The sequence below is a fragment of the Nipponia nippon genome, unplaced genomic scaffold (assembly GCF_047370975.1).
Source record: "Nipponia nippon isolate SJK-2023a ecotype South Korea unplaced genomic scaffold, ASM4737097v1 scaffold_12, whole genome shotgun sequence".
In the NCBI taxonomy this organism is placed as follows: Eukaryota; Metazoa; Chordata; class Aves; order Pelecaniformes; family Threskiornithidae; genus Nipponia; species Nipponia nippon.
Window position 1 is genome coordinate 15,661,932 of NW_028262313.1, and position 14,749 is coordinate 15,676,680.

Genomic DNA, 14,749 nt, shown 5'->3' on the forward strand with positions numbered 1-14,749 from the left:
GGCAGTGGCTAATTCTGTTTATTTGCCAACTTTTATTTTTGTCTATATATCTGTATGTCTTTAACTTTTCTTGAGTTTATAATCATGATTAAAAGCACTAAGTGTTAAAGATGGTATAGCCGGTAAGTGCTCTGTTGAGTTTTTTGTTTGATTTTTATTTTAATTGGGAGTCATGGGAAAATAAGCTGAAACCAGGACACTGCTGCTTCTGTGTTACCTACCTCCTTCACTTCAAATAGACTTGACTCAGGCCAGGGTAAGGACTGTCCCTGTAAAGATCGTGTGATTATTTCAGTCCAAATGAGGAGTCCATTTCTGATGCTTCAGTTGTGAGCCATATATTCTTTTTTCTGCTGATATATGCAGTGGATGGGATTAAAATGGTGTGTCAAAATTCATTTTAGTGTGTTTGAATATAGGCTTTAGAACTGCACCCAGATATTCCCAGTGCAATTTCTTCGGCTATTTCTTGGATCTGTAATGTAAATTACACTCGTTTTTCTTTCATTGCAATAATGGGTTGCTCTGTCTATTTTCCCTTCTTACTTTTCTTTCTGTTGTATACAGCTGTCTCTCTAACTGAGCTCAGTGGCAAGACTAATGTTACTCTTACCATATTCGAATTAAACATTGTTTGTCTAATAGCTGCAAGGAGCACAAGCCATAAAATCTCCAAAAGGAGCCAAGAAGGTCATAGTTCAGTAACTGCTTTCAAAGTCATAAGTTACCCACAACAATTAAGAACTATTGTTAATGTGTGTGATCACTTCACTGAGCATAGTTGTGTAAGCACAACATGGTGTTACGTCACCTATATTTGATTATGAACAGTATTTTGATATATTTTCATGCTATTGTGGATGAGCAATTGCTGTGGTAGAAACTTGAAAATACTGATGTGTTTAATACTCTTTCTTACTTGAGATTTTTATTTTCAGGATATAATTGATACTGGTAAAACAATGAAAACGTTGCTGTCTCTACTTAAGCAGTACAATCCAAAGATGGTGAAAGTAGCCAGGTAAATTTTTAATGATGTTTATTTGTGCTGTATTTCACCTTAAGAAGGACACACAGTGGTGTTTTTTGTTCTGGTTTTTTTTTTGTTTTTTTTTTTTTTTTTTTAAAGTATAAAATACATTTCCATGGAAGAGAAATGGGAGGGAGCATTTCTGCAGGAGTCATAGGAGTCATATGTGATGCAATCTGTTGGAGTTCAGTACTTGTTTAAACTCCAAAAGCACTTTTGCTTGTTATGAGAACATACGGTCGTTAAGGCTGGTGGAAGCACTGTGCTTTCCAATCTTACTGTTAGAAGAATTTCAGAGCTTCAGAAGGGGATAGCTTGTGCACACCTGGTACGTGTCTTGCCTTATCATATTACGGTAAGGTTTGTGGGGTTTTACCACTGAAGTCCCAAGTTAGGTTTAGAAGTATATGGAAGAATTTAAATCTTTTGGTCTTAAAAAAATACCCTCTCAAGTTGGTAGAGGTATTTTCAACAAAAATTTAGTTCATAAATGTAGACTTTTACTAGAGATGGGGATTAAAAAAAAAATCGGTGGTTGTCACTTACGTATATGTAGTATCTATCCAAACATGTTTGTTTCTGCTTGCGCTGTCTTCAACTTCAGTATACTGCAGTGGTGTACCTGTGCGATGGAGACGGTTTTTTAGTTTGCCTTCTTTAATTGTAGAATTAAATTAGTTTGCACACTAAGATTATTGTTTGTGTAGTATGCATAGCGCAGCTGAGCTTTAGAGGTCATTCTGTGAGAGTCACCCAGCCATATGCTCTTCCAGGCTTTTCTACTTAGTTACATCTTCAATCGATTAGTTTCAAAACATTTTGTAATTAAATAACTTAAAATTAACAAGAAATGTTGAGGATAATGTTATATTACTAACCAATATCAACATTCTTCCTACTTCTTTTTAAATTGCATCTTTTACGCTGCTATGTTGTGGTTGTGTATTTTATAATAAAAGCATAGTGATTGCTGGGGATTAGAGATAAAGCGGAGCTGTGTGTAATATCTAATCAGTTGTGTTGCCATAACAATGTCAAAGCAGTTGTTAGATGTATGAGAACAGCTCTTCTTGCTGATAATCTGGAGGTGACCTCACCTGAAGGTGAGGTTGTTGAGAATTTTTCCCTGGCCAGATTAAATGTGCCAAATTTTAAATATTTGTCACTGAATAGTGCCCTAACACTGCAGTGTACATCATGGATATAACACAGTATGAGCAAAGTCCAGTTTCCTGTTGTTTAAACCTGTTGCAGTAATTTGGGTCTGCCAAAGACCTGAGCAGGTAAACATGATTAGTCTTAAGTGTAATGTTCTTAGTTACTTCACTTGCCTCTCTTCTTTTTTTTTTTTTTTTTTTTCCCTTAATTTTGTTTCTCTCTGACAATTAAGCAGTTGTAGCAGGGAGATGTGAATTAATGCTAACATGATTTTGGGGCTTCTTTGATCAAATCCTACACCAATTCTCAAAAATGAGGTCTCATAACTAGAAGTTTCAGTAACGACCTACAATTGAAACTGTGCCTCTGACAAACGAAGCCCTACCTTCAGGGGTGATCCAGGAGGGAGGGAGGTCTGTGCTTAATGCACAGAGTTATGCTGACCTCTGTCTTTACATTCAGCCATCTTTTCTTTTCAAAGTCTCTGTATGGCAAAGACAGACAAATGTCAGGCCTCTGGAGTTGTCTTCTAAGAGGCACAAGTGCTCAATTGAATCATGAATGAATCAAACTAGCAAGGCATTTCTCTTTACTACAATACCTCCAACTCTCTATCTCCATGCTTTTTACACCTGACCATTAATTCTGGAAAAGTGGAGCTGGTTTGTATCACCTGATCATCAGAACCAATTACATTTTCTTTATGGGGGTAAGTAGTACTGCCAGTGAAAAACAGTTGAGGACATGTTGCACAAGCGCAACTGAGGTTGCATTTAAGCAGCTGAACTTTTGCTTTGAAAAAGAGCTCAGTTGGTCTGGCCAGCTCCCAAGTTGTCACCTCTTTACCTATAAGATAAATTGTGCCTGAAGTTCCTAACACACATAAAACCCCATTAAGTCACTTTTCACAATGAAAATCCATCCAGATCAGTATCTCCTAGCCTCTTTCTTGTAGACCTGTTAGTTATCCTTTAGCCTGTGAACAAGTCATGATTCTAGGAAGTTTTGATTTTGTCATTACGATCAGCTGCACCTGCAAAGAAAATAATAGTTTAAAATATGTGTAGTTATGCTTTCTGCTATGCACATTTAGGCCAAATTCAGCTTGTCTGTCATCAAAACAGTCTCATATATTTGTACCCGGTGCTTTTCCATGTTTCAGTTTTATGTTGGTTTTATTTGACAGTTTGTTGGTAAAAAGAACTCCTCGAAGTGTGGGATATCGGCCAGACTGTAAGTGACTTTTTGACAACCGTTCTTAATTTTTAAAAGTATATCAATGTATTGTGTACCATTTGGTCAAAGTCCGAAGATGTTCCAATAAGTTTTCACTAATGATTCTTGATAGATTTTGCTCTTATTTAGGGAATTTAAGTATTTGGAATGTATTTTGACAGAGGTAACTGGATTTGGTCTGATCCATTTTTTTTTTTTTTCTTAACTTTTTGTAGCACTTTACTGTATGAAAAGCAAACTTTGATGTTTTGGTCCAGGTTGCACCCTTTTCACATGCAAATTCTCCCAGCTTGCATGTAGCCAAATGCTTTGATCAGCAGAATCTGCTGGATTCACCTTTGACACTTTCGGGAGCGATTCGGGTGTCTGAACCTGGCCCCCTCATGCCATTTGGATGTCCCCAGCAGCGGAGGAGGACCACACGGGGTAGCAGGTCTGATAAAAGTTTACAGTGATAAGATGCCTAAGTTGGCACAAAATTGGTTATGTCTAGGCATCTGAATTCCTCCCTTCTTGTCTTCTCCTGTCTGTCCCAAGACCATAAAGAAAGGAATAGCATCCACAGCAGACAGTGGTACCAGAGTGATGGCTCCTCCTGCCTTGGGAAGGGCTATGTGTTTTAACCCTGTTCCAGAGGCTAAATTCCTGTTAATCTGGACCACGTACTTTCACTATGGAAGTGGAGTGAATTTAGCAGCAGAATCGCGTCCTCTTACTCCTCCTTCCCAAGGCTGTACAGTATTGTAGAACTGAAATTTTTCAATGCCTTAAAAGCTTAATTGAGGTGTTCCGCTCAGTCAAGGATGCCCCTCATTCCTGAGATCTTATTATCGACTTAGCTGGGTTAATGGTCTGCCTTTTGAGCATCTTGCAGCAGATGACTTGTTTTGCCATCTGTCCACAGAGACAACCTGTTCAGTGCAGGACACGTGAGCTCTGAAAGAGAAAACAAGGCAGTAATGGCTAGGCCTCTGTTTTATCCCTCTATTATGAGGCCAAGTAGATGCTAAACATCGCCTTAATTTTTCCAAAAATGCACACAGCCTTTCCTTTGAATTATATGATTTATCTCCGTGTTTTCCTTACGGGGCCTCATTGTAGCCAGGGAGAGAAAAACAGCACAGCTTTCCTGTGCTCAGGAGTCTCTCTTTTTAGCATGAGGGGGCAAAGCCGTTTGGAAATTTTATATTACTTTCAATTTTATATAATTTTATATTTTTAGTTGTTTTATAGTGTGTGTGGACAGGTTGGAGTAATACTGCTTGACCACCCACAGCCTGTCCTGCTAGAGCTGTTTAGACAATCTGTGGAAAGGCTGATGTGCTCTTTTTAGGCAGCTTCTCCGGGAGAAGAAAAAAGCAATACAACTCCACAAAACCCCCCCACCTGCTTCTGAAACCTGCAAGTGACTCCATAAAGAACAGGGTGCCCTTGGCTCTCCACTGTTCTCTGTACCAAGAGATCAGGATCTCAGATGTGCTTTAGCAGAGCTGTCCTGTAGTCACAGTGTGTGCCTACGTATCGGGCATGGCCTGTGAGCCGCAAGAGTGGAGTTCGTCTGGGCAGTTACTCAAAGGCGAAGGATTGGTTTCCCTGCAAGAACTGTGGTTCTGATAGTCACATTACTCTGTGCTCGCTCTCCCAGCCCTTCACGGAGAGTCTTATTGGACTTGCACACCCGTAGTTATGAAGGAGCTGACGACTGAACCCGCCTGCTCGTTGTGCCTTTGGGTACCCTTCCTGCAGCCCTACCCGAGGCGCAGGTCTGGCTCCCAGCGGTGCTGCCTTTTGAATGACACGGTGAGGCTGACTTGCGCTGTGCTCGCCAGTCCCGCTGCTTCTGCACTGGCATGTCAAGCACGCAGGAAGTGCTGGGAAGAATCAGCTCTTTTTCTATATATTTACAAAGTTGCAGGAAATTTTCAGGGAATTTTACGTTCTGCCAGTAATACCCCATCTGTAGATTTAAGTGCAGACTGCATGCTAGCATCATGCTGCTGCATGGGAACGAATAAATACATCTATTTAATTTTGCTTTAGTTGATGAAATAAATCCACAAAGTAAGTTAAAATTTTAAAATAGCTTGAATATTAATATGAGGATAGTTGAGTGGAAGAAATAAAGTGAGGTAGGATGCATACATATCTGTAAAATTCCAGATTGTCTCTGTAGAAAGGTCTAGCGAACTCTAGGAAGTTCTTTTCTAACGTACTGGTGACTTATGGTCTCTTTCAGTTGTTGGATTTGAAGTGCCAGACAAATTTGTTGTGGGATACGCCCTAGATTACAATGAATACTTTAGAGATTTGAACGTAAGTAATTTCTCCCGTATGTTTTTGTCCATTTAAAACTAGGGAGGAGGAAGGAAGGGAAGTCTCCTCACATCACTCTCCCTCCTCTGTAAATCATGCCTTGCGTGCAAATCTGTTCTGCTGGTGATGCAACAATGAGAGCAAACCCTAGAGCAGCAGGACAGCATTTTGGGGCTCTTACGAAACTAAAGTTTATTTTGCTACATGCAGAGTGGAGGCTACACATCTCCTGTCAACTTTGAAATAATATGAAGTTTGTGTGAAGTTTCTTATCTTACCAGATGTCTACAACAAATAAATGTGTTTGCTTAGTCATATAAGAATTAGAGAGGAGAGACCTTGGAAGTTAAAAGGTGTTCACTTTATTCTAAGTCATCACTTCTTCATCTGGGTCTCACCAACCTTGTATCAGACACTGGGTGGGATAATTGAAGGGAGGAGAAAGAAGGTGATGTTGAGATTTTTAGAAAAAAAAATAAGGCTTAATTTGTTCTGCATAAACAGTATCACAAGATTCTTTTGTACTGAAACGTGTATAACATGCTTGTATTTTTTTCAGTGCATTATTGAATACATATGTAAAACACTGGTGTCTTACATTACTTCTGTAACAGGAGCTTTTTATTTTATTTTGTTTCAGCATATCTGTGTGATCAGCGAGACGGGGAAGCAGAAGTACAAAGCGTGACAGCACAGTTCAAGTGCTATGACAACAGAGCTTTGAAATGTTTTGTTTACCGAGTCCTATCTTTCACAGGCTTCAACTCTGGTACACCAGCTAAAATTGTAGAATGCCCCAGCCCCATTGTCATATGCTTACTATAATTTATTGCATGTACAATATAAGATCTCGTCTTGTTCATTTATATTTTAGAAACGTAAACAACTAGTGCAATTCTGCACTCCTTATTTTGATTTGCACTATGACTCTACCGACTATTGCTGCCCCTGGTTGGGTTGTGCTGTTTGTGAGCTCCAGAGGCTAACTCTTGCAGTGGTAAATTGCTTAAACCTCATCAACCCAGAACTGAAATAGTTCAAGTACTGTAAATGTAAAACATTTTATGATAGGGAAGTCTATTAGTAATATTTTTAAAATCTGTAATTTAAGTTTTATATTTTAATGCACAAATGTGTTTGTGATTAATGGATAGTTGCACCTTTGGGTGTTATAAAGCATGAGGAGCAGCCAGTTACAGTATCTGTAATCTCCAAGGAGCTCATTCAGATCTCCTGGAGTTGCCTTATTGCTGTAAAGGAAGTCTGGGTGAAAAATGTCTTTTTTTTGTTTGTTTGTTTTTTTAAAGGAGATGGAATGACAAAACAGAATGTTTAAAATTTAGTTTTAGTTGAGCTGCCTGTTTCTGTTAGATTTTTTTTTTCTTTAAAAATATCCATCAGCCAGTGGAATTGCCTTTTAAATTTAAACCATTTTAATATATTTCTGAAAAAAGTATTGTAATGTTTACTTTATAAGATCTACAAAACAAAGTACTCTAAATAAAGGCTGTCTCTTTAAAATAAGCCCCATAAATCTATGCCGCTCATTCTGTATATTAAAGTGCTCTTGAAATTTCCTTCTCAGTAATATTTTTCATAAGTGTTTCTGACAGTGAAGGCAGACTCCACCTTTGTTATCTTTGTAGAGCTTTTGGTTAACGTTATCCTATCTACGAGAGAGATGGTGAAGTGCTGAGGGAAAATATTAAAACATTTGCATATTCTATAACCAAACTCGATTTCAGAGAAAAAGGTTTAAGCACTGTCCTTTGTTCTGTTTTGGCAAAAATGAAGAGTGGAGATTATATGTTCATTAAACATTTACACGTGGAAAAAAAAACCAAAACACAACGATTTTGTAAGTAATCCTTTGGGTTTGTTTCTTTAACAACTCTGTTCGTGTCAAGTTTAATTCTAACCACGGCAGCCCTTCTCGCACCTCGGCCTTGGGCCCTGCTTTTTGGGCCCTCAGCTTACGTGGCTCCTGTACTTCTGCGCACAGATTCTTCCACCGTGTGCTTGGATTTAACACTGCTCGGTGCTTAATACATAAGGAAGTTTTTGCCAGCCTGTTTCGACAGATTTTTCTGTAGTTTTGAAGTCTGGGTCATGTTTCTGTACTTCTCCAAGTACTGCGCATCGTTGTCCCTCCGTGGCGTGCTCAGTTACAATGGTAGTAGTTAGTAGCAGATCTAAAATATGAATAACTTACACGATGTAATTTAGATCAAATGACCACAATGTCCAGATCTATCTGTAAATCAAAATTCTCATTAACAAATATTAGAACAGTGATCGCGATTATACTATACTTTTGCAGTGTTATAGTTAATGTTCCAAAGAGCTTTTTTTTCTAAATGCACTGCAAAGACTGATTGTATTTCTCCATGTCCTGAATAACGGTTGCGCGTATGCCTTTTCGAGAACCTGAGCTGTCCCTGGGATGACTTGTTGCAATGATGCATCTCCAAGAAGAGGAAACACAAAAGCAACATAGAAAAATACAAACCCACCTGAGAATTGCTGTATCCATTGACGTTTTCACTAGTTCTGGTTGAACTTAAGGTATAAGCTTAAAAAGTAGTGTTTTCTTCAACCTTCTTAATAGTTCCTGCTTCACAATGTGTTTTAAAATAAATGAATGGCATCTGGAGATGACACTAGAGAGGGGGCTTAAAAATACCTATTTACACATGAAAACAATGAGAATTGATGATGTTTGAGAAAAGTCCTAAAAGATAAGGACTAAACCCTCAAACTCGTTGGTCCTGAAATGTTTTCCTGTCTCGGTTAAGGCAGTTACTCAAATGCTGTGATTTGGGAAAGAGAGGAGAGGTTGAGTTAGTCGTAACAAGGGCTTTATCCTCCAAACCGTGGCTGGAGCGGGGCAATGACTGCTCTGTCGGGGTGGGAGTTGCAGCTGCGGGGCCGTGTGCGTGTGGTGTAGTCGTAGAAGAACTTCGGGAAGATGCTCTCGAGCTACGCTGACCCCAGGAGCGATGCTGCAGGCTCCCAGGTCTGCCGTCCAACAAACCTCCCCTGTCTCCGATGGAAAAGGTCGGTATTTAAAAAAATCCTTGCTGAATATTCCCACATCTCAAATGCTGGGGAGCAGGCACTTTTTTTTGTGCTTCCTTCACGCAGGTGCTTGTCAGATGAAGTTTATCACCCCAGAGGGATTCCTCGTTCTCACTCTCCGTGAGAATTGTTCAGAGAAGAAGCTGCCCGCTCGCTCGCCCTTGCTAGAGCACTTCTAACATGCTGCAGCCTTTTACGGCGCCTCTGCGTGCACTACGGGAAGATAAATTCTCCCTTGAAAAAAAGTTGAAAACGCAATCGTTACTTTTTATTCAGTAATTTCAGTTAAAAGACTGGGGGTTTAGTCGCACCTTTGCAAGTTAAATGCAAACTTTATGCAACCCAGGCATATATCGTTAAAACATTATGAAAGCACAGAGAAAATCTTGTATTTGAACATTTATGTGGCATTTGAAATTCATTATAGTTCCATGTTTTATGAATCACAAATGTATGCTGGAAAAATAATTCTGAATATTTATAGGCTTTACTATACTGTCTCACCCTGTGACACCTGGCGTTTCTGTGCATTTTGATAATTCTCGCCTGCCGCAGGCCACTGGCGCTGCCCGACTTGGTACCGCAAACGTGTGGCTCTGGCTTGGAGCTTTTATTCTTCTGGCTTTAAATTCACACTGCTGAGAATCTGAAGTGCTCTGGACAGAGCCGGGAGATGTGGTTAAAAGCCTTGATGTGAACTGAGCTGGCAGTTCGCTTTGGGGGGTGAAGCCTGGTTTTGAAAATGGAAAGAATTGCGATCATTTTGAAAAACGATCTGTACGTTGCCTCGCAATTGCGTACCCTGACTGCTTCGGCGGTGGCGGTGGTTTGTTGTCTGTTATGCTCTGAAAATCCCGCCAAGCACGCGCTGATCCAGCAGCGAGGATCCGAGGCTGCTCGCAGGAGCTGGTCACTCACGATTCCCTGAAGGACTCTTTCTGCCGGGTCTGCCTGCCTTTGATTCCCATTTGGGTTGCAATTTGCAAGATCAGATCTCAACTGTATGCAAGCACCTTTATAAGCAAATGAGACATCACAGTGGTCTTTTTTTTTTTTTCCTTTTTTTCTCTTTTTTTTTTACTGCATAAGGACTTGTAATTTATTTAATTTCACAAGCAGTTGTAGTTTGATAACTGTTTTGATGGGGGAAATCGTTTCCTAGCTCTGTGCACGTGCCAGTACTCAGCTGCAGACGCGAAGGTGAAGAAGGTAGGGGTGGAAAAGCACAAAGATTCGGCACGACGTGAGAATTGGCAGTGAGGATTTTCATCCCTAGGGAAGCTGCGCAAGGGACCACGTGACCAAGTGACGAAGGCGTGTGACAAAGTGACACGGTGTGTGTTGCGATACATTGGAATGGCTGCAAACGTATTTCTGTGACCAGGCTTTCTTGCGCCGGTAAAACAGCGATTGGTGAAATGAAACATCTCAGAAGGTGCCAGCCCCGGGTAGGAGAGGCAGGCTTGTGACGGTGAGTAAATCAAGATGCGGGTAGATTAACCTGCTCCAGTCAGAGGCTGGTATTTATCTAAGAAATTATTATGGGTGGCTTCTTTATCCCCCCCCCCCCCCCCCCGGTATAACCAGAAAGGGAACCAACCTTCTTGTGGCTTCTGTGTATCTCCAGCTTGCCTGTAGCAAATTGCTGGGGGTGTAAGCTGCAACTCTGGGTGTTAGGTGTGGGTTTTTTCCCAGTCTGTGCTGTCCCACAGGTAGCGATCCCCCCGCCGCCCTTCACAAACATAGCCAGGAAAATACCCCAGTAGATAGCGTCTGTGTGTATAAATAAGGACCCATCTATTAAATACAGACCCATCTCTTTCCAGCTCCAGTCCCAGCTCTGCCAGGGTTCTTACGGCTGGGTAGCTCGTCCGTGCCCAAATCGCAATCCTGAAACCTCAGGAGCACCGGTGGGAATGCTTCAGGATTGCCTTTGAAAGAGACTTAGACAACACTTACTTCTCCTGCAATATTTTGCTACGCGTGGCAGCGAAATAACCCTATTTATTTCACCCGTTCCAACCCTGCCACTGAAAGCACCACATCTCCCCATCGGTTTTGCATGGGAGAGTGTGCCAAGGTCCTGTACGCCGCACGGAGGCCGCGGATGCTGGCGTGGGGCTGGGTTTGCTCCCGGAGACCCAGCGTCCGCCGGGAAGGCCGCCCTCCGCCGCGATGCAGCGCTGCGAGCGCGGCCGGCGTGCAGCCTGCGAGGCGGCTGGGGCAGGGGTTGTCACAAGCGCTAGGTGTTGGCTCCGCTCTCCTTCAGTTCGGAGAGGGATAAAACCCTTTTCCCTGGGAACAGACTGTCTGGGTACCGATGAAAGGCGCTGCCTTTCCTGCGCTTTCCGCTGGGTAACCTGCGGGGCCCGGGAAGCGCCGGAGCGGCGGCGATGCCGATGCTTCGCTTGCCTGTTTCCCACCTGAGGAGCTGGGATGAGACAAAGCCAGCCCGAAGGCGGGGGGAGGAGAGTTCGGGGGTGTGCGTGCTGCTAAATGTGCGTTGTGGTGTATTTATCAGATCTTTTTCTCCTCAATTTCCTTTCTTGCCAATTTTCTCTCTTCCATTCACAAAATGCAAAATACCCAATAGCAATCAGGGAATACAAAAATACGAGGTAGAAATGTCCTTTGCAGGGTAATTAGAAAAGCCTCCTGTGCTTTCTAGTAAAGGCTAACCACAACCCCCTTGCCTAGCTGCCTCCCCCACGCCACCCAGTCCCCTCCCTGCCGTCAGACCTTGCCTAGCACTTGTGCACACTCAAATAACTTCTTTTCAGTATGAGGTGGAAGCTATTTTCTCTCGCGGAGCATATGGCACGAGCACTCACTCTGGACCGTTTATAAATGAATATGTGCTCTACTTGAATCATACTGTGAGTAAATGTCAATGTTCTGTTACTTAACAGCGCACGAGAATGGGTGTACATGAGAAATTGTTGAGAGCAACGTCTTATCCTTTGCTTCAGAAATGAAGAGATTTGAAATTAGATTTTTCTTCCATTTGGTGAGGTCGTTGCCAAGAACCACCGAGTCATCAGGGCGCCAGCGCCGGCGTTTGCGCTGATCATCGCACTCTCGCCGTAGCAAACTCTGACTGGTAGAGCGGGTGAGCTGGCCGCTGCTTTGCCATGTGGCTGCTACCTGCCACGTTTAATTTAACCTGAGGAAATCTTTGTCCTTTGTGCAGCTTTGCATCGGGGATACTGGCAGCTTCCCACTGAAGCCAGCTGCGTAACTGGGTACGCAGTTCGAGTCCCCTTACTTTTAGCCAGAATTACCCTTGCTAAGAGAGCATGAGACATATAAAGTGTTTCTTCTCTGTAGCGCAAAGAGCAGGACCTGAACTTATTAACATCTAGCACCGGGAGTTGCTGTTGTGCAAGGCACTGCGCAGGCACCTGCAGAAGGCAGTCCTGGCTCGGCGCGCGCTGGATGGGAGCTGAGGAAAAGCAGATGAGGTGGGTGAGCAAGAAGTGCAAGGAAAGCAAGATAATGCGGGATACCACAAGGAGCCGCCAACCTTTGCCAAAAATTCCTTTTGCATCAAAGGAGGTGAGCAGGAAAACGCTGAAGGTTGATAAGGTGGCTTTTGGGGTTGCTTTTTTTAGTGTTTACAGGAATCTGCAACACCTCATTTGGCTCCCACACCACTGCCTCTCTAATGGAGGTACCTGGTACTGCGAGCAGAGTAACACAACCTCAGTCTGACTGTGTGGGAGGGTTTCGGTCTGGGTGAAATTAAAAGATTGGTGTAGAAGCGTGAGATTAATCAGCTTGTCTAGTGTCTACCTACTAAACCCAGCAGCCACACAGTGGTGCAGTGTGCTGCATGTATTTACCTACCCCAGGGAACTGCCTCCTTCCAGCTTGTTTATAAAATCACACCAAAAAACTACTGAGGAAGCGCAAAGACTTTTCCTCCACAGTGGTCACGTACGTTCCTGATGCAGCAGACCTCCCGTTTAAAAAAAAGAGCCCTCTTGCTTTATCCTACACAAACAGAAAAGCTTGCCCAAGCTGCTTTGCATGTGCTGCTGCCCCTTTGCATGGCTGCACGCCGCTCAGCAGAGCCGCCCCGGCGACGCGGTGCCCGCGGCAGTGCGGCGCGGTAAGGGTCTCCGGGTGACTGAGGTCAGACCAGGGATGTGCTGCGAGGGCTTCTCTTGCTTTTTTTTTTCCAAGTGATTTGTGCTCAAATGCAGTAATGAAGTCAACCCGCAAATACGTTGAAGGCAAACTTTTACATTTAAGGAAAAAAAAAAAGCCAGGAGCTGTCCCAGCTTCTCAGACAGAAAAGCACAGCTGGATGGCTACCCCCTGGGCTTTCTGTACTAAAAATTGGCAATATCCTGAAATATTTGGAGCGGAGCATTGCTACGCTCGCCAGGCACCGGGAGCAGCAGCGGGGAGCTCCCAGCGCCCGGCAGGCGCGGCGGTGCGCCGCTGCGGCGGAGGCAAAGCCCCGAGCGGCACCCGCAGCCCCTGCGCCCCAGCTAGGGCTCGGCCGTCACCCCCAGCCGGGGCTCCCACGCCGCGGTGCCGCTTACCCACCGCACAGCCACCTCCGCCTCCCACCTCCACCTCCTTCTTCTCTCTCCCCTGGGATCGTTTTTCCTATTGCCTTGATTTAGCCTCTACGTTTTATTCTTGCCCGCTGCTCTGAAAACTGCGGGGCTTTTACTCTCCCGTTACTGTCAAGGCGTTTCGATCCTGGCAGGAGACCATAGCACGGTTTTAGCAGGAGTCTTCTGTTTGCGAATGAATTGGAAATCTCTTTCTCTAGCTGAGTAAAAGCAAACTGATCACAACAGAAGGTCTAAAAAGAAGGAATAAACCTGATTTTTAACTCTTACACTCCACTAGAACAACAGAAAACTTTTCTAAAAATGCTAACAACAGAAAATTTCTAAAAAAAAGTCTGATGTAAAATGGGTAAAAGTATAGAAGTAGAAAATTAACCACTTTACTAACCAATTTCCCTGTAAACCAAGTTATTCATGAAGTTGTTTTCCTGAGGGAAAGCAGTTTTTTATTGGCGATTAAGGGCTTGACTTGTAGAATGCAGGAATAAACCGTTTTACAAACACAAGTGAAAGAATACCCGTGTCCGATTTGAAACGGGTTGGTTGTGCATCCAAATATTGTGACTTGGACCCGTTTGTGGGTAGGGGCTTTTAAAAGCGGCTGCTACCCGCGCACACGCCTTTTGTGCCTCCCCTGCGCTAGGAACCACGCTTGTGCGCCGGGGCGTCCCTTGCGCTGCTCTCCCGGCGGTACCAGCGCTCGCCGCGCAGCCCAGGAGCCACAATCAAGCTGTAAATCAGCAGGAGGGTACTCCCCCGCCACCCCCCTGCCCCGCGACTGTTGACTGTGATTTATGAATTCCTAAAAATAGTTGAAAAAAACAAATGTTCTGGGCTTCGCAGCCACCGGCGCTCACCAGGAGACTGCAGGATTGGGGGTTAATGATGCTCCATCACCAGCGGGACAGGCGACCTCACTCCCACCGCAGAGGATGGATGCTCGACCAGGAAGGCACCATCCCGGCCCTTCCCAGGAAGAGCATCCCTGACCCCACAGTGATCCCTGTGTCTATCCCTTGTTCCTGCCAGAGCTGGGAAGCTGCGAGTTGTGCAATGCTAAGGGCAGAGAAAGAAAACCCCTTTCACCTTGGGGCTGGGCTTGCTCTGAAGGTCTGTAAACCCTCAGGTGCTCCAGGCCCTCCAGACCCACCAAAATCTCCCCACCATGGCCCAAGCTGGGCACTGGCAGCCCCCCCACCCTGGCCACACCAGACTGGGGTACCCTGATGGTGGCTGGGGGAGCTGTGTGGGTCTGGGGAATGATGATCCCTCCCATGGCCGGGCTTCCCCAGGAGCACCCCAGGTGCAACCACGGGACCCCTCCTTCTCCCCACCCAGCTGAAGCTCC

General features: G+C 44.0%; 1 protein-coding gene across 3 annotated transcripts in view; it reads left to right on the plus strand.

Annotated features, from left to right (window-relative positions):
• Positions 1-7,261, plus strand: part of HPRT1 (hypoxanthine phosphoribosyltransferase 1) — a 28,551-nt gene extending 21,290 nt beyond the window's left edge. For 2 of the 3 annotated variants that reach the window (XM_087749020.1, XM_087749019.1), the window contains exons 6-9: positions 939-1,021; positions 3,375-3,421; positions 5,661-5,737; positions 6,378-7,261. In XM_087749020.1, coding sequence (XP_087605146.1) covers positions 939-1,021; positions 3,375-3,421; positions 5,661-5,737; positions 6,378-6,425 — 255 coding nt within the window. In that variant the 3' untranslated portion in view covers positions 6,426-7,261. Of the gene's footprint in view, positions 1-938; positions 1,022-3,374; positions 3,422-3,950; positions 4,155-5,660; positions 5,738-6,377 lie in introns of all 3 variants that reach the window. The other variant, XM_087749021.1, reaches the window with a different exon arrangement.
• The last annotated feature ends 7,488 nt before the right edge of the window (positions 7,262-14,749 follow it).